General features: G+C 40.6%; 1 protein-coding gene across 3 annotated transcripts in view; it reads right to left on the bottom strand.

Annotated features, from left to right (window-relative positions):
• Window positions 1–24,780, bottom strand: part of LOC140480588 (adenylate cyclase type 1-like) — a 289,915-nt gene that overhangs the window by 32,629 nt on the left and 232,506 nt on the right. For all 3 annotated transcript variants that reach the window (XM_072575640.1, XM_072575642.1, XM_072575643.1), the window contains one exon: window positions 2,884–3,000. In XM_072575640.1, coding sequence (XP_072431741.1) covers window positions 2,884–3,000 — 117 coding nt within the window. The remainder of the gene's footprint in view (window positions 1–2,883; window positions 3,001–24,780) is intronic.

The raw sequence follows: 24,780 nt of genomic DNA on the forward strand, positions 1-24,780 counted from the left end.
TATTTTTGAAAAAGAGATAACATATGTGTCCTCTTGAGAATATGCCAAGGATAAAACAGTTTGCTCTTGCTGACATCTCAGTGCATGCACAAAAGCAGAGCTATCTCTCAAATATATTTAATCCAATTTTGTGAAATATCTAAAAGTTAAAAAAGAACTATCAGATGTACACTGTGAAAGAAAAATAAAGTTTCAAACTTAGTAAATTGTTTTTAAAAACTGGCTTAATATTAGGTATGCCAAAATAATTCAGCATGCACAATAATTAGTCAATTTTAATGGTGGATCATCTGGATCATTGGTATGTGCAAATATATTTACAAAAATAAAATAGGATTGTCAGAGAGAGGAATTATATCTAACAATCAAGAACTCTGCTACATGCAGTTCAAGGCCTTGGACTTTTTTTCTGTATTGCTGTAGACAGTTGAATGTAATACGACTGTGCTGTTTCATATGTGGTTAATTCAAAGTATATCGATGTAACTGGAAGAGGGATAATAGCATTGTAGTTACTGCACTGCTCCATTAGAGGTACTCACAGTTACAGTAGTACTTCAATATCAATGCAGAATCTTAAATGGTTTAATATTTCTTGATCTAGGATGAACTAAATCTGAAATCATATCATTTCTTCAATTATAATAACTGTCAACCCTCACCAAGTATTGATCATTCCTTCTGTACTGTACAGATGTTATATCCCCATTCAAAAGAAAAATGGAAGAAATATAAACCCACTAGCTACAGGCCAGTCAGACTATGAGGAGATAATTTGCAACAAAATTGATAGCCACTTTAAGAACTGGATTTAACAGATGACAGCCAGAATGTATTTGGTGGGGGAGTCCAGAAATAGAGGGCATAGGTTTAGGGTGAGGGGGGAAAAATATAAAAGGGACCTAAGGGACAACTTGTTCACGAGGAGGATGATATGTGTATGGAATGAGCTGCCAGAGGAAATGATGGAGGCTGGTAAAATTATAACATCTAAAAGGCATCTGGATGGGTATATGAATTGGAAGGGTTGAGAGAGATGTGGGCCAAGTGCTGGAAAATAGGACTAGATGAGGTTAGGATATCTGGTTGGCATGGATGAGTTGAACTGAAGGGTCTGTTTCCATGCTGTACATCTCCATGACTCTGTGTTAAAAGTGAATACATTATAACATGTGCAGGAGATCATATGGTGCATCAAACTTGCACAGCCATTCAGGACAATCATGGCTGATCTTTGGCATCAACTTCACTTTCTTGCATGCTCCCACATCACGTGATTTCCAAAAAGGCCAAAACAAAAATGGCTTTCAAACCTTAAACACGTTCAATGTTGAGTTATTCATAACCCTCTGGGATAGAGAATTTGAAAGATTCACAAGTCTTTGAGAGAACACCTTCCTTCTCATTTCATTCCTCAGTTATTGGGCCTTTATCTTGGAACTGTGACCTTTTGTTTTACATTCTCCATCCAGGAGAAACACCGTCCCATTATTTACCATATCAAGATCCTTCAAAATTTTGTATATTTCAATGAGATCAACTCTCATTCTTCTAAACTTTGAGGAATATGGACCTGATTTAATCAGATTCTTATTTAAGAATAACCTTCTCATCCCAGGAAGTAAACTTGTGAACCTTTGTTTCACCAATACCAGTGGGTCTTCCTTAAATAGGGAGACCAAACAGACACTTTCACCCAAGCTCTGTGCAATTGTAGCAATTCTTTGTTTTTGCACTCCAATCATCTTAATAAATACCACCATATCATTTGCCATTCGAATTGCTTATTTTACCTGTATGCCACGTTATCTTCCTTTATTCAGTACAAACAGGTACCCTCAGAACATTGGCATTGAAAAGTTTCATATCACCGAAAAAATATTCTGTTTTTCTATTCTTGCAACCAAAGTGGAAAGCCTCACTCTCTCATGTTGCACTCTGTCCGCCGTCTTGTTACCGACTTGCTTAACCCATCTCTATGTCTCTAAAACTCTGTGTCCACTTCACAGTCTGCATTCCCAACTAGCTTTGCATCATCAGCAAACATTACTTTTTCTCTTCATTTCTGTCTCGAACTAATTTCAGGGTTTACTTGCTCTTGAAGACTTCAGGTCCATTTGTGACCATTAAATGTTAATACAAAAGGTTATATATTTTAAATCAAAATTTTATATTTTATTGCATTCCAGACATAAATATATGTCCACAAAAATAATTATTGTGTTATTTAATTTTTTGAAACTCTAAACAAAGTGACAGCAGTAAAATGACAGACATGGCTGCATATTCAAGAGGTGGATAAAAAAACTCACTCATGAGAGGGTTAACAACTGTATCAAAGCTGATATTGAAACTTGGCCCTCTAGCTGGTACTCTGGGGATTACATTGCTAAAAATAGCAAATCGTCAGAAAGCACAAAGATTCTATGTAAGAAATAGGCAAAGCTAATGACTAATCCCTGCATAGGTCTTAATTTAAGTTACAAATTCTTAGAATCAGTCTTCTTGGAAATGATTCATGTTTAATAAAGTAATTTGGTATTTTATTTCGATAAGCTCTCTCTCTCCTTGAATCTAATATATTCAATGGGTTTTAGATAAGGCAGAACAAAATAAACTGAATATTTCCTGTTCATAGCTCAACATGCTGCGACAAAAGTAATTTCATTGCCATGTGCATTTTTCTTGATTTTTATTTAAAAATCAATTCAAAATAAGAAATAAATCCTTAATCAAATAGGGAATTACCACTGTTCAGTTAAACAAAACTCAGTCAATATTGTGGATCTGTTATGTACAGTGCGATCAAAACCTTGCTGACATTTCAAAGAACAATCATTTGTTGAAGTAGCAAGATGATTTTAATACTCAGGTTTCTCTCACCATATTTCGTGGATTGGACAACAAAAAATGTTGTGCAACATGTGCTGGAAGTAAATTGAAGAGAATCCGCTTGTTGTCAAGTTTTACCCGTTCCATATCGTCTCTCTCTTCCTCAGCCTGAAAGGGGAAATACATGTGTTGGTGGCTCCACTAACTTATAATGAAGAGTTCATGATGACCAGTGAGACAAACATTACAAACTGTATCTGAGAATGCATGAACAAACAAGGTTATGTCATTGTTAAACATACAAGATTCTTAAGGGGCTTGACATGGTAAATGCAGAGAGGTTGTTTCCCCCTTGTGGGAGAATCTAGGGTCAAAGGACATAAGCTCAGAATAAAGGGTTGACTCAGTTAAGATATTGATGAGGGGTAATTAAGAGTATTCAAGGCTGAGAAAGAAAATTTTTTAATCACCAAGATAATTAAGAATTATGGGGAAAAGTGGACTTGAGGATTATTGGATTGACCATGATGAATGAACCCTTTGATATGCCTTTGATTTTTATCCTCATATGAAAAACTAGGCCTTCGATATCGATGTGTTTTAATGAATGTTAAGCTCAAATTTAACTTTGATTCAATGTAAAATGTATTCAAATTTGCTCCAAAAGATGGCCTTATAGCACTGGACAGAGCTATTGGTGGTCATATTGTAAAGTCATCACGAACTACCACTGCATAGGGCTCAAAGGAAAAGCTTACCAAAACTTCAAAATCACTCATTGAACTGGCAAGGGAGCTAGCTGAATTAACCTTCAGTGTCATCAAATAGTTCATGAAAAACAACCAGGGACTCTATCCAAATGTACAAGGTGGTAAATAAATAGCAAACAGGTATTTAGGAAGCAATGGCTCAAAAACACAATCATTTCAGGATCTGTTAGATACACACACAGACATGTACTCCATTTCCCCAGACATTGATCCTCAGGACTGATAGCATGGCAAGAGGGAGAGAAGAAGCCTGGCATATACTCCATGTGCACCTTCTTCACAAGGAGACAGGCAGTACCAACAGAGTGAAGAACCACACATAGGCCCCTCACGAGTCTCCTCTCAGGGTACTCCAGCGGTGGTTGGACCCCCACATTCACATTGCTTGCCCCTCCCTTTGACCCTATCAGCACTATCAGTCCATCAAGGCTGCCTAGATACAAATGACCCTGGAGTTACCACAGCAAGCCTCCAGCGCCAACGGGCTTAATGCTGAGTGGGGTCCCTTCACCCCTGCTGCATAACCTACAACTACACCAAGATGTATGAGTAGTGAAAGAGATTAGAGAAAAGATGGCCTGTTGAAGGCATATTAGTGTGGTTGCATCCATTTTCTTTTCAGCTATATGAGCTTCCAAGGCTGTGCATGACACTGCCTGCCAGAACCTGAAACCAATGACACAGCCAGCATGCTCATCCCCATGTGCACAACCTTGGAGAGGCTGTGTGCACACAGCAGGAACATAAGTAGGGAGTCTGTTGGGATCACTTGGCTGGACAGCTGGTTTGTGATGCAAAGTGACAGCAACAGCCTGGGTTCAATTCCTGCATGATCTGAGGTTACCACAAAGGACTCTCCTTCTCAACCTTCCCTTCTACCGAGGCGTGGCGATCCTCAGGTTAAACTCCACTAGTCATCTCTCTCTAATGAGAGAGCAGCCTGAGGGTCTGGTAAGACTACGGCGACTTTACCTTTCCTCCTCTTGCCCAGGTTACAGTTCTTTCGAACTGGGAAGCTGATACTGTTCTAGCTCACTTAGGCTTCAGCTGTGATTTTTAAATTAAGATTTCACTTTCTTGTTAATTTCCTGGTAATTTGTTCATAGGAACAGATTAGTTTGAGAAAATACATGACAAAAATGGGATCCCAGGGATAAGTGACTATTGTGATTTTTACTGGCACCCTTCTTGACTCAAGTGGAGGGCTATTGCATATCATCTCTGAAATGTGTAACACATGAACTAATGGTCATTGAAGCTCAGGACTAGTCTGCAGTTCCTCAATTCCATTAAAGGAGCAGCGAGACTTTGAAAATATTACTGCTCTCAAGGATAATTTATTCTAGTCATAACTTACAAACTTACTTTATTCTAAAGCATTCTATCCCTCGGGGTGTCATGGTAGCTCATTGCTGGTAACAATGCTAGGGACCCAGGTTAAATTCCAGCCTTGGGTGACTGTCTGTGCGGAGTTTGTACATTCTTCCTGTGTCTACATGGGTTTCTTCCGGTGCTCCGGTTTCCTTCCAGAGTTTAAAGGGTTAGGTGCATTGGCCATGCTAAATTGTCCTATTGTGTCCAGGGATATTTAGGTTAGGCGGATTAGCCATTGGGAATACAGAGCTAGGAGGGCTGACTTGAGTGAAATGCTCTTTGAAGGGTCAGTGTGGACTTGATGAACTGAATGGCCTGCTTCCACACTGCAGGGATTTAGTGATTCTCCTTGTATGTAGCATGACACCAGGCCACAGCAAAGGGGCAGTTAGAAATCCTGCTTTCTGTATTTTTTAGTTTATTTATACAAAGAAAACATACTTGAAACTCCATTCCTTATATTGGCAGATGCTGTGAGCATTTAATGTACTAAATGGTGAATTTGTAAAGTGAGACAATGTAGAAAGATACATAATGTGGAATTCACATTAAAGGGGGAGTCAAGATTTTGCATTGCTGTCGTTGTGGGTATGTTTGAGAGAATGCATTTGAGAAGCTGCATTAGGACCCTGTTCAAAATGACTACAACTCACTGCAGCACTCCCGACCTGCGAAGGGAAGAACACCTCTACAGAGTCTTCACCAAGAACGGACATCCCTGCAACTTCATCCGCAGATGCCTACCAGGCAAACAATGTGACGAGGACATGCCACGACCCAACACAGTAACTTGTATGAAAATGATCTCAGAACTGACAGCCAGGCTTCTCTGACCACTGGGATTCATGATAGCCCTTAAAGTGACAGCCACGCTCAGACAACAACTCACCAGGACAAAAGACCCAATACCCATCATGTGCAAGACAAACATAGTTTACAAGATTCCATGCAAAGACTGCATGAAATACAGGACAAACAGGCAGACAACTAGCAATCCGCATCCACGAACACCAACTAGCTATTAAACGCTATGAGCAGCTGTCCCCAGTAGCCATACACACAGACAACAAGGATGACAAATCTGACTGGGACAACACAACAATCATAGGACAAGGAGAAAGTGGAAAATCAGAGTCAAAATGTGTGTAGCTGGAAAAGCACAGCAGGTCAGGCAGCATCCGAGGAGCAGGAGAGGCAAGAGGATTCTGCCTTGAAGAAGTTTTCCTCCTCTCTCTACAAGAATCTCAGGGAGTCCCTCTCCCACTGCAACTCCCAGGTCATTTCCTCTGCCCTCTATGCTACTTTCTCCCCACCCCCACCCTCCTCTAGCTTATCTCTCCATGCTTCAGACTCACTGCCTTTATTCCTGATGAAGGGCTTTTGCCCGAAACGTCGATTTCGAAGCTACTTGGATGCTGCCTGAACTGCTGTGCTCTTCCAGCACCACTAATCCAGATAGGTAGATGTAGGTTGGGGCGTGATTATGATAGGTCAGTGGGGAGGGCAGATCATAGGACAAGATAAACAGAGGACAACCAGAGAATTTCTAAAAGCATGACACTCATCCACAGACTCCATCAACAAACACATGGACCCGAGACCCAATATACTGGGCACTCGAATGAACAACCAGAACTGGCAAATGGAAGCAGCAGGAACAGAACCAAAAATATTCCAGAAGGCACAGTACAGCAGCATTTCACAGGAGGCTCCAAAGCACTGAGGATGTCACTTAGACAGGGGACGAACTGTCTGCAAATCAACTTGCCAGCTTAGCAAATATACCCACAGGGGGATTTGATTGCACTGGAGAAGGCATTACCAGGATATTGCCTAGGCTGGAGAGTTTTAGTTGTGCAGAGGTTGTATATACTGGATTTGCTTTCATCGGAGCAGAGGAAATTGAGAGGGTGCATGATGTACATCTATGAAATTATGTGGGATGTAGATAGGACAGACAGGAAGGAACATTTCCCCTTGGTGGAGGGATCAATGACCAGGAGGCATAGATTTAATGTAAAGGGCAGGAGGTTTAAAGGAGTTGTGAGAAAACTTATTTCACCCAGAGAGTGGGGGAATCTGAACTCACTGACTGTTAAGGGCGGTAGAGGAAGAGATCTGCATAACACTTAAGTAGTATTTCAATGTGCACTACTAATTCCAAGGCATACACAAGGTCATGTACTGGAAAATGGAATGAGAATGATTCAGTGCTTGTTTTTGATTGGCATAGACTTGATGGGCTGAAAGATGCTTTTCTATGCTGTCGGACTCTATGATTATGTAACTGTATATGTAAAGACACAAAATCAACCTGAAAAGCTTTTACACAATGGAAGGTTGAAAAAATGTTTACTTGCTTGAACCTCTCAGTTATGAAATGATATGCTATGATCTAATTTCTGAAAAAAATCCAAATGAATTCCAGTTGAAGGGATCTGGTAAAGTAAATGAAAGAGAGAGGTGATAGCATTCTAAAACATTAGATTCTTTGAAGTTCACTGACTTTTATTTCAAACCTAAACTGAGCAGTTGAAGTTGCAATGCTTTTATATAAAATATCACAACCAATTAGGGATGACAATTTAAGTTATTTCAAGTTTTTGAAAGTGACCTAATTTAGCTTTATTGGAATTGCTTTATGATATGAATCACTTCAATTGAAAAATACATTTGTCATCACAAAGACAAAGCTGTCCTTTTCATTTATGTGTTCTTTCTTCTTTGAGTGCTTACTGTCGAAACATGAGTGTCGAGGTTCACTGTTCTTCTTATTCAATGAAAGGGTTTTCGTGTGGGGACATATACAGGCATCAATCAAGGCCTGTCTGGTTAGATCACTCAAGCGTCATCTGTGAGGTCAGTTCACAGAAATCAGGAAATAAGGCAATTGGGAGGACAAGGGGGTCTGCTACCTTGAGGACTTATTTGTGGGGAGTGGAGTCTGCAGATTGGGAGGAAAGGTGGATGGCAATTGTGTGGTGGGAAGGGGGTTCAACTATATTTGTTGGGAGGAACATGGTAAAGCATGTATGCAAACAGGTATATGAAGGAGTTGGGGTGGGGGTGGGGGATTGTCAATGGTCAGGAGCATCTCGGTTTTTGGGGTGGTGGGGGTGGGCAGTATACAGCAGGGAATAGGCTGGAATGGTGGACATATGCACACAGACAGGTTGCTGGGCACCTGGAGTGGTGCTGGGCCTATGGAATTCACAAGATGGTTTATCAGAAAGTGGATCGGAATGTTTGGGTCCTCACTGACCCATTGAGCCACAGGCTGGAAGCCATTGGCCAAAAATCGCTCACTGTTGCCTTCCTTTGGATTGGCAAAAATCAAAAGTACGGAACAGGAAAGAAAATAGCTACAGCCACACCAAGCAGGAAATTGTCTGTGAGAGAGGGGATGCAAGGCCCACCAACACAAGGCCCTTCAGATGGCACAAAATTACATAGAGACTCATGCACTGAACAGGATGCAGGTCTGCAGGGGCCCTAATCTCGGACAATTCTCATACATTGGCTTCTTGTGAATTGTACATTTCCCTGTTCCAGACACTGCTGACCTCTTCATTCACAGTAGCACTTTTGGACACAGCTTAGGAAAGGATAGGAATATTTGAGGATGAGGAACAACAGTGCAAGCAGAGGCCATTGCACCATATACACCTGGTTCCACTTGCTTGCACACACTGCAACTAGCTCTCAACATAGATAGGAGAAAGTGAGGACTGCAGATGTTGGAGTTCAGAGTCAAAAAAATGTGGCGCTGAAAAAGCACAGCAGGTCAGGCAGCATCCGAGGAGCAGGAAAATCGACATTTTGGGCATAAGCCCCTCGTCAGGAATATGCTGAAAATGGAATGAGAATGATTGTTTTTGATTGGCATAGACTTGATGGGCTGAAAGGTGCTTTTCTGTGCTGTTGGCCTCTATGATTATGTAACTGTATATGTAAAGACACAAAATCAACCTGCAAAGCTTTTACACAATGAAAGGTTGAAAAGCTGTTTACTTGCTTGAACCTCTCAGTTATGAAATTATGATATGACCTAATTCCTACAAACAAAATCCAAATTAATTGCAGTTGAAGGGACCGGGTGAAGTAAGTGGAAAAGAGATGGTAGCATTCTAGAACATTCAATTATTTTTAGTTCACTGACTTTCATTTTAAATTGCTCTCCTGCTCCTTAGATGCTGCCTGACCTACTGTGCTTTTCCAGTGTCACATTTTTCAACTCTCAACATCAATACCAAACTATATAAAGATATAATATTAGGCATCATGTTGATATTGTTACATCTGAGACTAAACAGAAAGAGTCAAACAAACAGATGTTTTTCCAAATCATTAATATAGATGGAAGCATGAGTATCGATATACAGTACAATATCACTCCATGCCACCAAAGTGCTCTTGAAAGGTTATCTTTTCTCTTTCTCTCCCAATACCACTCAGTGTATTCCCAGGTTCTGCAGCTCTAGTGGAGGGAGCTTGCCCAGCATCAAGCCCTTTGACCCAGGAGGCTTGGTCAGGTGACTGATGTGTTTGGACAGTCCTCACATGTTGAAGGACTCCTTGATAAAGTCAAGTGGACTCTCCCTGGCCTGAACTTCCAAGTGATCTTGGAGATTGGAAGGAGTTGTCACATAGGATCTGGCTGGAGGTGGAGGGTCAGACAACCTCTGCAGTGTCCTGAGAAGAGACTCAGTCACAATAGAATTTGGCTGAAGACTGCAAAATGACCATTATCTGGTACTGTCAGGACAGTCCTGTAAAGCTGGCATTTGGAGGGAAATGGACCAAACACAGGCAAGTGGGACTAGTTTAGTTTGGGTTTGTGGTCAGCCATGGACCAGTTTGACCAAAGTATCTGTTTCCATGCTGCATGACTATGACTCTAAAGAAGCATTGACAGAGGGACAATATAGCATATCATCCTGTGAAGAACCATAATGTACTTCGCCTTTTCTCTGCCAATTCATAGGACTCAAAACTGGGGATAGTGAGCAAGCAATGAGTGGAACACAGGTGACACTTTGGTATCCTGTCTTCATATCTCCCAGATGCTTAGCAAGCTGGAAGTGACGTCAAAACCCAGAGCTGAAACAGAAGCAGGCTGAGGTAGCTACCAGCAATGATGACACCAAAGGTCCACAGATGAAGGACTGAGTGCCCAGTGATTACCACTCCTTGGTGACTGCTGTGATTTAATGTCACTATGAGAATCCAATACAGTGGTGCTACACCATGTGATAGAACATTGCATGCAAGCAATCCTGGCAGACACTTCAATGCACTGGCATGTACTGGTGCAGCTGTTGTTCACGTACAGGCAGACCCACCAGCAAGCTGGATCAAGGGTCATCATTGCTTATGTATTCAGTGAATCTCCTGGTATTAACCTTCCAACAGCCTGAATACCGTGATTTGGTCAATGGCAGAGACTTTCAGCAGGTAAATCCTGACACATAAAATTGCAGATTTTTTTTACCTTTGGTGATAGTTGTCATGCCCATTTAATCTGAGTTTTCAATCTTTAATAATTCAGAATGGATGGCTTCCCTTGTTACCATGGCTATAAACTGCACTTTTGTAATACACAGAAGAGTCAAACATTTCATAGGTCCATATGATCCTCAGCAGACTCGTTCATCTACTAGCAGCTTACTTATGCAGAATAATTTCTGTCAACAGATGCACTTAATGACCACATTTGTTCCCTAGGTGCTCAACTTAATTCTTATGGAAACCACTAACAATTGTTGCAGATGAGCGCTCCAGCCAAGTGTTGCTTTTAAGATTACCATCAGCTCCTGAGTACCTATAATATTGCTTAAAATACCCTGGATAAACATGTTTAGCTGGAAAACTAAAGTAAATTAATCAAAGAACTGTGTTTTATCGAGCAATTCTTCTGCCATTAAACCCTCTCTAAATGAAACACTGATTCTTTGGGGAGTGTCCTGAACTAAAAAACATTCAACCACATCTATGAACTGTGAGATGTCTAAAATGGTGATTGTATCCAGGGTGGAAACATGTACAACACAAAAGAGTTTGTCAGAAAACTAAAAGATAACCACACTACAAATATTAATGGTGCAGCCCAGCTAGAAGCATAACAGAATTTTCAGAACGGGCTATTTTTGGGCCGGGGCCTTTCTGAAAATAACCTAAATCAGAAACTTCACTAATTTAAGTGGACTTCTGCTTTGTGGACTCAAATCAACTGGAAAATGCACCCAGACTAGTTCAGGACATTTTTAGAAGTTTAACCTTCCTTGAGAGACAAGCTTTATTACAATGCCTTCACCAGATTCAGTTAGAATGCAGGAATGCAAGGACACTGTTCGAATGCATTACTGTATCTCTGTTTCCTTGAAAAGTGAGTTAACATAATATAGGCATTATAACTAAATTGCTTTTAGACAAAGTGTATTTATTTGGTGTGCTTTCCAGGTTCCTAGCCAAAACAATTGGAGCCCAATTTATTGAAGATTGCAAACGTTTATCTTTCACTTTGTTTCTGAAGCCGAAATTTTTACAGTCAAGACGGAGTTCCCAGTGTAGAAACTGGGTTCTAATCTGAAGGAAAATGTATTATTAGGCCTGATCGGTTAGTAATTCTACCTGCTTGCCCTTCTCAATTGGAGGTATCTATCTCATTTTTGAAATGATCTTTGAGACTGACTGGAGAATAACTGTCTGTGTGAAACCATTAAGCAAGTCTAAAGGAAATACACGGAAATGTGACAATCTGAGAAGGGGGAGTGAGATGAGCAGAATTTGGAGGAAGGAATCATCCAAGAACAAAAAGAAATATTGCTGTCACTTGAGAGGATTGACTTCCAGGAGAAAGCGAGGACCGCAGATGCTGGAGATCAGAGCTTAAAAATGTGTTGCTGGAAAAGCGCAGCAGGTCAGGCAGCATCAAAGGAACAGGAGAAGGGCTTATGCCCGAAACGTCGATTCTCCTGTTCCTTTGATGCTGCCTGACCTGCTGCGCTTTTCCAGCAACACATTTTTAAGGATTGACTTCCAGGCCAGAATGAAAATTGCATCTGGGGTGGCACAGTGGTTAGCACTGCTGCCTCACAGCACCAGGGTCCCAGGTTCAATTCCAGCCACGAGCGACTGTCTGTGTGGAGTTTGCACATTCTTTCTGTGTCTGTGTGGGTTTCCTCCGGGTGCTCCGGTTTCCTTCCACAGTCCAAAGATGTGTAGGTCAGGTGAATTGATCATGCTAAATTGCTCATAGTGTTAGGTGCATTAGTCAGAGGGAAATGGGTCTGGGTGGGTTACTCTGCGGAGGGTCGGTGTGGACTTGTTGGGCTGAAGGGCCTGTTTCCACACTGTAGGGAATCTAATATGATCTAAAAAGCCTTCTCAATGTTAATGAGGGATGAATTACCTTTGCTGGCATAGCCAGTATCATTCAAACTACATGAAAGAACATTTTGGAAACCTGCTGTCATCTTAGAAGGTTCTTCAGGAACTTTCAGAGATTTGGGGATCCCAGGGTAGCCCTGGAACATCCTCAGTTGTATGCCTATCTGTTGTTGGGATACAAGGGATTGGGAAATGGAACCATTCAAATTCTGCTACCAGCAGCAAGCCATCACTCAAATATTATCCCAATTAAAGCCTTAAAGCTTCTCACCTCTATAGCTCAACTGTGCTGGGAATAGAGGGGAGGGTAGAGATGGGGGGGTGGGGCAGGCGGGTGAGAGGGGGTACGCATGCACCACTTCAGTGGGGTAATCATACTCTTTCATAACACATGTTCTCAAAGTTCCAAAGCAGAGGTCAGGATGATATTTGCATTTGTGTTGACCTGCAGTTTCACCTCCAGTGGGCCAACCTGGATTTGACAGCATGAGGAGGCTAGTTTGTTCACCATGTTTTTCCCAACTCTATTTACACCACCTTGCAATGCCTCCAGCTTCTCTCTACTTTTCATCTGCTTCTTTTTCCTTCATAATCTCATTGAATCATAAAATGATCAAAAAGTTGCTCCTAAACTTTTTGTTTGGTTAGATTAGCCTTTAGGGTGCAATTCACTCAAAATTAACTAAACCAGCACGATTGATCATGGAATTTTGATACAAAATTACGTCCAGTACAAATGGAGTATCAATAAAGAACAAAGAATAATGCAGCACAGAAACAGGTTCTTCAGGCCTCCAAGCCTGTGCTGACGCATTTTGCCCTTCCATACTAAAACTGTCTTCATTTACAGGATCTGTATCCATCTATTCCCTTCCTATTCACGTATTCGTCCAAGTGTCTCTTGAATGCCGCTATTGTGTCTATTTCCACCACTTCCTCTGGCAGTATGTTCCAGGCACTCATCACCCTTTGTGTGAAAAACTTTGCCTCGCACATTTCTTTTAAACTGTCCTCCCCCCACCCCGCAACACCTTGAACCTGTGTCCTCTAGTAATGGATCCCTTCACCCGAGGAAAAAGCCCCATTCTATCATGCTATTCACAATCTTCTGAATTTCCATCAGTTCGTCCCTCAACATCACCCCTGCATTCCAGTGAAAACAAACCCATCTATCCAACCTTTCTTCATTGCTAAAATCCCCCAAACCAGGCAACATCCTGGTAAACCTTTTCTGGACCACTTCCAGAGCACCCACATCCTTCTGGTAGTGTGGTGACCAGAAATGTACATAATATTCAAAGTGTGACCAAACTGAAGTTCCACAAAGTTGCAGCAAAACTTGCCTATCCCGATACTCAATGCCGCTTCCAATAAAGGCAAGCATGCCATAAGCTTTTTTCACTCCTTTAGCTAATCTGCACATTCACCTTGTGTAATCTGTGGACCTGCATAGCCAGATACCTTTGCATATCAAAATTACTAAGGGTTCTGCCTTTCACTGTGTAATTTCCATCTGTACTTGACCTTTCAAAATACATCATCTAATACTTGTCTGGATTAAACTCCATCTACCATTTTTCTGTCCATGCTTCAACTGATCTATATGCTACTGAATCCTCCGACAATCCTCCTCAATATCCACAACTCCACCAATCTTTGTATCATCTGCAAACTTACTAATTAGACAGCTACATTTTTCTCCAAATCATTTACGTACACCATGAACAGAGATCCCAGCACTGATTCCTGAGGAACACCGATAGTCACAACTCTCCATTCCAAAAAGCATCCTTCCACTGCTAAATTAGTATGCGTTTTTTAAAAATTGCATTAGCTAGAGAAAGTCCTGTCTTAAGCTGGCCATATCTCCAGGTTGTATTAATCACTGTGGCATTGGTTTTCCATATTGCTCTTGATTGCAGGCTTTCCTGCAAACTCTTAAAGCAAATTTGATTTTGTGGAACAGAAGGACATGGAACAGCATTATGGTGAAGGTTCATAATGCATCATTACATTTTCCTCACTGTATTATTATTCAGTGCTTGAGTTCAAAAGTGGTGGAAAGATGTTTAATGTTAAGTTTGATACGTAATTCTCTGTTGTGTGTATTAAGGTGGAGGAAAACATGGGATTGAATCTGATCAGAATTCGATGAAGTATAATTTTTGGTGAATATTATGAAGAGTTTCTCTTTACAAGTCGTACTGGGTCTTCTTGCACGATTGGTTCCAAACGTGCCTCCTTATCTTTGCAGCAAATTCTCATCAAATTCTCCTATTTGCTGTAAATGGAAGTACTTGCCACTGCCAGGATCTCCCAGCACCATGTTTAATGCCCAGCCAGGTGCCCCAGTCAAGGTCTGGGACAGTCCAGAGATACCTTTCGTCATGCACGTAGAGGGAGAGCAAGCACAAACCCTTGCTTCTCAGGCACATAGATGGCACCACTAACACCTGCCTGCACAATCTCACATTGTTTAGGATCAAAGCTTACCTGTCCTTAGCTAAATCCCATCTCTCAAAGTCAGTGCTACTCTGTCCATTGTGTCCATTGCTGTCTAGCGACTTAACATTGTTCAATGTGGGTTCAATACATAAAGGGAAGCTTTTAAAAAAAAACTTTCACCTTAATTCTGCGACAGTAGAAGTGAACAATAAACAGATATACAGAAGCTACAAATATTTCTTGGAACAGAAACAAAGGACTGTTTGCTTTTGGAGCAGCAACAATTTTACATATGCTGAATAATCAATGCACCCAACTCTCACCTACTGAAAGAAAGTGAGGACTGCAGATGCTCAAGAGTCAGAGTTGAAAAGGGTGTGCTGGAAAAGCACAGCAGCTCAGGTAGCATCCGAGGAGGAGAGTCAACGTTTCGGGCATAAGCCTGCCTTCATCATCTATTAAAATCAAGTGTCAAAGAAGTTCTGTCTGGCTTGTAGTGTCTGATGCTGTAATGTTCCATCAGGCTCAAGGTTATATTCCTCCTGCTCAAAGTTCTCATTTCCTCCTCCTACCTCTTTCCCCCAGCTCTTCAACCTCCATCACACCCTCTCTTTGCCTGCACCAGTTATGAAGAGCACAAGATGCAGGGATTAGACTGCATTATCTGTCCAGAAGGTATTGTAAGGTCACACCTCCAGGCCAATTCAAATATCAGATTCTTCTTTCTTCAGAGGTCTTTGCTCTGCTCCACCATGGCCTTAGTTGAAGAATAGATTGCACCAACCCAGTCAGGGTTTCTGTAATACTGTCATTAGCCATGGTCACAGAGAGTAGCCCTTGATTCACAGTCCCCATCCTTATGATGTATCCAACCCTTGTAATGAAGCAGGGAATCCTTCCCTAAGAGATAGGCATCACGTCAGCTCCCAAGGGTACCTGCTGCAGATGTGAAACTAATGATCACAGATGACATGCACACTGATGGAATATAAAGATTTTCTATTGATAAAATCTGCTGAGATATGATCTGGACAATGTAACATGACTGAGAGATCCCACAATGCTGTTTCCTTGGAAGGAGCCTGTTGCTTAAAGCTTTAGTGTCATCTTAATGGCTACTGAGTTGGGATGGTCACACATACATTCAGGTCACAGCAGAGCATCCCAGGGCATCCTCAGTCTGTGCCAACATAATACCTTGTTCAACTGGAGGTAAGGACCTAAAGGACAATAGACTCTGTCCCTGCTGTACCTCCTGCACATTTGAGGGAACCTTCAGCTGCAATCTCTTCATGGTGAGGTTGCCTGACAGATGCTGTAAGTTGTTGCTGGTCCTGGAGCATCTGATGCTCCATTATCTCTCTTCGTCTCTGTCACACCATAATCCCTGCTGTGGCTGGATCCATCAGTCACACTTGTAATGAACCTCAGAGGTACAAAAGAAACACAATAGGTCCTTAGGACCATGAACAGGTGACATTTGTGTCATGCTCACAGGACAGTTTGGCATACGGCTCCATGCAGCACTCTGATACGGAGGGCCATAGAATGACATCTATAGGAAACGTTGATGTGGGTCTTTATTCTGAGGAATACAGCACAGTCATGTCACAGAGACACAGGACACACAATTGTTAATATTGTATGAGTACTAACATCTTCTCCTCCCAGGCCTGCATCCCCCAAAAACAGCATCCTTGCATAAAACAGCATTTGATGAATTCTTATAATTCAGGGTGAGAAGGAATCAATTCCATACCCCCAGTCAAGTTGCACTTTTAAAGTTATTTGTGATTACCTCTGCTTCTATCTTGAAAAACACTGATCCCATTCAATTTGGGTGTGTTTGCAGTCGTTTTCCATTTCCAGAGTGCATTAATGAATCATTGGAATCTGGAAAGCAACACAAATTGTCCTTGGCACAGTAAGTTTCAGGCTCAGCCTGGTCGTCAAGGCTGGCTCTCCCTGCACCTCCAGGTCGCTTCCTTTCTGACACTCCCTGACCAAACCATCAGTACTGATCCTCCACATGTTCTCACACACCACCTGGAATTACATTTTAAACTATCAACACGACCCCCTGCAGCTTGGTCCATCAGTTTAGTCTGCTCCCCGTTGTGCTGCAAGGTCCTCCAATGAGGTCCTGATGGTAGTGTTCATTCATAATTCTCCTTCCCAAAGAATCCCAGGCCCTCAAATGCACTATTGTCTCCCCAACTTACATATCTAATTTCTTCCCTTCTCAATTTTTGTCAATTCTGCATTCTAACTTGCCTCATACCCTCCAAAGTAAGTTCTCCATGTTTTCCTAATACATCTGTGTCCCCTGATACCTTGTCTTGACTTTCACTGGCCGTGGCCCACTGCACTGACCAAAATGAATGGACAGCCCCAATCAATGAATGATCAGACCCCTGTCTGACCTGTGTGCAGCTTCTGGACTTATTTACCACCAGCCTCCAAACTGAACACATTGGACATACAGACTGACCATGGTGAACTCCCTAGACTGTAGTCATATGGACATCTGACCATTAATGTCCAAGCTCCCAAATGACTGTGACGAAGAGGCCCTGCTGAGATTAGGCAATCCCCTGTTAGGGAATCTGAAAGGTGTTAATGTTGAGGAGTGCATTAAGCACTGCCAAATATGGTGTTCTCCAATGGACTCAGTTTGCTGGAGGACAGGGGCAAGATAGCTTTGTATCTCAAAGGAATAAAACCTAACATTGAGATCTCCCTCGTCCTCTCAGTGACAATATCTATTATACCACTGTAACTTGCATCTAGTTGCTATCATGCAGTAAACTACATCATGTTTAAGGCAAAAGTTTCTTCTTAACAGACTACCTGGTGTTTTTTTCCCTCTATGATACTAGGTTAAACAGGCTGTGTAGAACCCTATCAGGAAAAATAATGTTCACAGCAAATCTACCAGATGGATCTTACATCATGATAAGCTGTGGTGAATATTCATTTTGCAATATGATGGCAAGCAATACAGACTCTATTTAGCTGCAGCATGCAAAATGCTAGCAGTCATGAAGATCAGAAAATTATTCAGTTATATCCTTCAGAAGGTTGCCTGAGCAGAAAGTTAGCAGCTGAAGGAGCTGAGCATTTAGGGACCTACATTCTAGGGCATGAACGAACAAGGAAGATTCAACAATTGATGCCAAAAAAAGCCTCCCATTTCAGATCTGGTGAGAGATGTCTAACAGGGTGTGAGAGCTAGGAACTCTATTCAGCTTGATCACATCAACTTACATTGGGTGTTGATGATGTGTGCGAGAGATAACGGAAATTGAAAGCTCCTTACGTGAGAGGGGAAAGCATTTTAAAAATAAAGCATAACTTAGTTGGGAAAACTAGAAGTAAGCGGAGTACTTACAGCTGAGAAAATTATTTCATCCCGCCAGCAAAATGGAAACCTATAACTATATGGGATTGGCAGAAAGGTTTGCCACTTCGTAGAAGAAGAATCCATAGAAGAATCCCTACAGTGTGGAAACAGGCCCTTCAGCCCAACAAGTCCACACTGAGCCTCCAAAGCGTAATCCACCCAGACCTATTCCCCTATCATATTACTCAACATTTACCCCCCACGACTAATGCACCTAACCTACACATCCCCAAAACATGATGGACAATTTGGCATGGCTCATTCACCTAACCTGCACATCTTTGGACTGCACTCCTATCAACACTGAGAAGAGTTCAGACTGAAAGAATCAGCAAAGTTTACAAGGGAACAAAGTATGACATAGCAAATGTACAGTATTTCCCAAATGAGCTCATTGATGAATCCTTAAGAAACATAATTCAGACTGAAATATAAAGTTGCAAACAGGTAGTGTTGCCATACTGAAACCCTGATATCAGATGCTGAAAAGATGCAAGTTCACACAGAATATTTCATTTTTGTATCATCACATGAAGTAGAACCAGTGATTGTGAGTATGCCAAGCATGAAGCAATCCTTAAGTAGAACAATGACGAAGTGAACTTGTCAGTTTCAACATAAATACAAGCATTAAGAGTAAATGAAAGTGTCCAACCTAATGAACAAGTTTAAGTACTGAGTCCATGCACTTCTGCACAGATTTACTAGCAGATTGAGAGTAAAACTCTGCTCACATAAACTAAGGATGTGGTGCATGCAGGTCAATGGAAACTACCATGGAGACGGAATAACCACTTTCGGCAGATTTGGGAAATGGTGAAAAAGGAAAAATAAATGCCTGGTTCAGAGATCCAGGATATGGAAAAATTAAAGTACCTGTTTCAGCAGGACAGCTACATAGATGTATGATGTTAATATTGGGGGAACAAAAAGCTTGGGGTAGATGCTATATCAGGGTTTAAATGTGTAAAGATTATATTAAGCACCATCTATTATGATATTGTCACATGTCCTATGTTTCCCCCTTGGATGGGGGAATAGATTTGGATCTTGAAGGACTAAGAACCTAACATTGAAGTCTCCTTATATTGTCAGTAACAATGTCTATAACACTAATGAAACTAATAACTTATTGCATGACAGCAACAAGCTGCAACTTATTTGTACAGAGCTTCTTTTCATTTGATTACCTAATGGTTTTCCTCTACCACACTAGACCAACCTGGCCTTATAGCTCCCGACACAGAAACTATATGATGACAACAAATCTACCAAGTTGACCATATGTGCATCCCAAGAATTAGTTCAGTGAACCTTCCCTAAATTGTTTTTAATTTATTTATTTTTATGTTTTGTTTCAAAAGATTTGTCTTACAACAGTGCATAGAACTGTCCATGGTTTGAGGCAAAGTCCAAGTAGGTTCTGTTTAACTAAAACATGACTTTTACCCTCTTGTGTCACGAGTCTTTTTGATAAGTTTCTTTACCTGGTCATAACAATCTTAGACCCTGATAACTCTTTGGGTCTCAAATATTACTGGATTTTCACAGTTTAGAAGGTATTATTTTCTACCCTTTTTAGCTCCATAATGTGTGAACTCACATTGTTGACATCGACACCTACGTGTTGTAAACAATCAGGCAAGGTGGGGGGACGAATACCGATGCTGGAAAGTAGAGTCGAGATTGTGGTGCTGGAAAAACACAGTAGGTCAGGCAGCATCCGAGGAGCAGGAAAATCCCCATTTTGGGCAAAAGCCCTTCATCAGGAAGGGCTTCACCTATTGTTGCAGTCTTGTTTATTCATTTATGCTCACAAATCTCTTTGTTATCTTACCATTGCTTACAATGTGGCCTAACTTTCTAATAAAAGCACAAGAGTATCAGAAATAGGAGCAGAAGTCAACCATTTAGCCCCTAGAGTTTGCCCCATCATTCAGGAAGATCTTGGCTGATCAAACTGTGAAAGGACAACATAAAATTTAGGAGCACTAGCAGGCCATTCAAATCTGCATAACCATTCAATAAGATCACTGCTGTTCTGGTTGTGGTCTCAGTTATAGCACTTGATTCCCTTGCTAACTGAAAAAAGAAATCTAACTAAGGCTTAAATAAACTCCATGGCACAGCCTCTACTTTTGGGGAAGTGAGTTCCACAGACTGAAAACTTTATGAGAATATCTCCTTATTTCTCATAAAGGGGAGACCTCTAGTTTCTTAAAGTCCCCTGGTTCTAATCACACTTAGAAAGGAAAACATCCTCTCGGAAGCCACCCTATTCAATCTCCTTGGGATCTTGTATGTTTAAGTAAGATTACTTCACATTCTTCAAAACTCCAGTGGGTAACAGCCTAACCAGTTCAGCCATTCTTCATCCCAAGAATGAGTTGAGTTGACCTTCCCTAAATTGCTTTTAATTTATTTGTATGCTTTTGTTTCCAAATAAATAGACCAAAGTTATACACAATCCACCAGATATGGTCACACCAAGGTTCTGTTCAGCTGCAGTAAACATTTATCATTTATACATTCCATTCCCCTTGCATAAACATCAACATTCCATGTGCCTTCCTAATCACATGCTGTATCGTAAATTAAACTTCTGGTGATTAATGTTTTTGAATACCCAGGTCCCTCTGTACCTCAGGGTTTTGCAATCTTTCTCTAGTCAGTTAATGTACTACCAAGCACAGTGGACAAGTTCACATTTTTCCAAAATACAGCCTGGCAATTTTCAGCCTACTCATTTAACCCATGTTTATCACTTGGTAAAGCCTTTAACACTCTCTTGATAACTTGCTTTCACACCTACTTTAATACAATCAACACATTTAGCTACCATACTTTCAGTCCTCAAATCCAAGTCATTGATATTTATTGTAATTTGTTGAGACTTTAGCACTGAACCCTGTGCCATTTCACTATTTACAGCTTGCCACCTTAAGAGACTGACTAAAAATGATAGAGGGAGAAAATAAGAGTCTGAGAGAAATATATCCAGTGATATAAACCATATAGTAAGAGTTTCTATAAGTATTTGAACATAAAAGGAGTGATAATGTTGATCCTCTAGAGACAGAGTGTCTTGAGACTTCATAATGAAAATTAGGGATTTGTGGAGACATTGAAATAGATATGTTTTGTCTGTCTTCACTGTAGAAGACTTAGAAACTTTTCAAAGACACTTAAAAAGAAAGGGAGGAAATTGAAACAATTACCATCACCAAACTTATGCTTTCAACTCAGTTCTTGACTACCTTTGTTAATCAGGTTCATCTACTCTACATACTGATTAAAATTACTCATGATTATTAAAATACCTTGCTTACAGGCCCTAGTTACTGCATCCTATAATTTTTGTCTAATAGTGTAACTATCGTTTATGACTCTATACTCTACACAAGTGAATTCCTACTTTTCTTATTTTCACCTAAATTGATTCTACACCTTGTTGTTTTGAACTAGAACGTAACTCCACTTTCCTATTTGTCCTCGGAGACAAAGCTCTATCGAAACTAGACGACCTCATTTCCATTGCTGTCTGCAGTAGAGAGTTTTCAAGATTGATAACACTCAGACAGCAGAAATTCATCCTCACTACCACAGAAGGGAGATTTCTTATTTTGAAGTTGTGCTGCTTAGTTCTAGATTTCTCCACAAGGGGGAGCATCCTTTCAGCATCGTCAAGCCCTCTCAGAATATTGTGTGTTTCAAAATGATCATTTCTTATTCTTCTAACTCCAATGTATATAGACCTAAACTGCTTAATCTTTCATTGTAAGACAAGATCTTCTTTCAAGAAACTGAACTCTCCTTCTCCAGATTGCTTCCAGTGCAAGTATATCCCTACTCAGGAAGGGGAACAAAACCCTGTACGGCATTCCAGGTGTGGCCTCAATAATGCTCCAAGCAGTTGCAGCTAGACTTCCTTACTTTTATAATCTATCTCCCAGTGATAAAAGTTAACATTCAATTTATCTTTCTAATTACTTGCTGCACAGCACATCACCTTTTTTTTTGCAATTCATAGATGAGAACATCAAGATCCCTTTGTAATGCAGGATATTTAAATTTAAATATTTTACTTTTCATTTTTCTGCTAATGTGGTTAATTTCACATGTTTCTGCATTATACATTTTCCACGTTCCTTTATCACTTTGCAGATATTTTGTATCTTCACAATTTGCATGCTTGCCAATATTTGCAGTGTCAGAGAATATGGCACTCTGGACACAGCCCCTTCATCAAAGTCAATAGCTCAGCTAATAGTTAAGGACCCAGGAATGATCTCTGTGGCACACCATTAATTACTTTGCCCGACTGAGAATGTGCATTTATATTGATTATTTTGTTTCTTGTTTATTAGCTAATCCACTAACCATTCCAATAATACCCTAACACCATGAGTTCTGACCTTGCACAGTAATGTTTTATATGTCACCTTGTGAAATGATTAATGAAAATTTATACATGATACACTTACTTATACCTCTTCATCCACCCATGTTACATCTTCAAGGAACTTTAATAAATTTGGTAAAATTGGAAATATGGCTAAGTCATAACCTAAACTATTAATAAAAAGGGTGCATATAAGCCTCAAAAGAGGTCCTAAAGGAATATTTCTCATCACATTCTGCCAATTCACATACCTGTTCATTACCCTTTCTCTCAATTTCCTGCTGGCCTATCAAGTTCCTAACCAGATCAATAATTTATCTTCACTTCCATAAAAATCTATATAAATAATCCATAGACATTGCACTTCTCTCTACAGTTGTCAGATCTTCAAACAATTTAATCATGGTTTGTCAGAACAACCTCTGATTTATAATTTGGAAATGTGAGGCAAAAAAAGCCTTCTAGAACTAACAACAGTAACAAAACTACAACAATATTCACTAGAACTGATGCCTACACTGAAAGCAGAAAATTGAGGTGCATAATGAAACAAAAGCAGAAGTTGCTGATGCAGGAGATAGAAACAACCAAAAACCGAAAGTGCTGGAGAAGTTCAGGTCACTTTGTTTGAAATGTTAACTCTGCTTTTTTTCTCCACAGTCACTGCCAGACCTGCTGAGTTTCTCCAGCAATTTCTGCTTTTGTTTCCAACCCGAGTCTATGACAGTTTGCTAATAACAGTTTTTAAAATGTTTTTATTCTTGTTGCAAGTTTTATTTGGATATTTTAGTTCATTATAAACATCACCACCTAAATAACACAAGACCGTTCATTTTCAATGAGAGGACACCCTACTTGGACTTTGAAAATGATGAACAGCGCTGATGATAGTGTGCTTTAGAAATGTAGATGTTTTGAATACGTTGCGTATACAATGTGGCCACAAATGAAACTCTGGGATAACGTGTTGCCTCCCAAATGCGAGGAAAAAAAGATGAAGCAGCAATCAATGGTCCCTCTTGGCTGCATGACTCTACATCCCATGCACAACCAAAAGGATCAGCAAAATGATCATGGGATTGACTTCCAAATCTGGAAATGGTTACCATGTGCAGAACTTGAAAGACCATACAGCCAGTAAGAAAATTAGAGGGAACGCTGGTGGTTACAGGACATTCTGGAATGGGAAAGTGAACAACCAGTGGGCCATGGTAGACATTGGTAGCAACAACTTTGGTTTAAATAAAAAGGATATGAGGTCCCAAAAGCTGAATATGAGGAGTTAGGAAGCAACTAGAACATCAAATGGATTACTACCAGTGCCATAAGCTCAAAGTAGAAATAGGAGGATATATCAGATTAATACATGGCTGAAGAGATGGTGCAAGAGCCAGGGTTTCAGATTTCTGAGGCATTAGAACTAGTTCTGGTGGAAGTGGGATCATGTACACACTGGACAGATTGCATCTAGGCAGGAAGAGAACTGGTGTCCAAGGGGAGTATTTGTGAGTATGGTTAGGGAGGGTTTAAACTAAAATGGCAGGGGCATGGGAATCTAAACAGCGAGGCAGTAGACAAGGAAATAAGGGCAATAACAAAAGGAGACATTGGAAAAAGAAAAGTGATGTCAAGGGAGAAGTCAAGCTTCAGTGCAAAATAATGTGAACAGGATGAAACATCTTAAAACAACAAGACAATGGCATACATAATAAAGTGGATGAATTTGTCACACAAATAGATATAAGTGGGTATGACATAGTGGGATCACGGAGACACGGCTGGAGGGTGACCAGGGATGGGAACTGAATATCCAAGGGAATTCAGCTTTTAAGGAGGAGAGAGGAAAAGGAGATGGGTAGCATTGCTGATTAAAGAGGACATTAGCATAATAGCGAGGAAGGATATGTGCTCTGGTGAAGTGGATTGTGTAGGGGTTAAAGTTAGAAACACCAAGGGGCAGATAACAATACTGGAGGTTATATACAGACCTCCAAATTGTAGTGGGAATGTTGGGAAAGGTATGAAGTGGAAAATTAGAGATGCAACCAATAAAGGCACAGCTATATTTATGGTTACCTTTCATCCATATATAGATTGGGCAAATTAAATCAGTAACAATACTGTAGAGGAGGAATGCTGTATCAATATGTTGAAGACAGGCCATT

Source organism: Chiloscyllium punctatum, chromosome 8, assembly GCF_047496795.1.
Source record: "Chiloscyllium punctatum isolate Juve2018m chromosome 8, sChiPun1.3, whole genome shotgun sequence".
NCBI classification, from domain to species: Eukaryota; Metazoa; Chordata; class Chondrichthyes; order Orectolobiformes; family Hemiscylliidae; genus Chiloscyllium; species Chiloscyllium punctatum.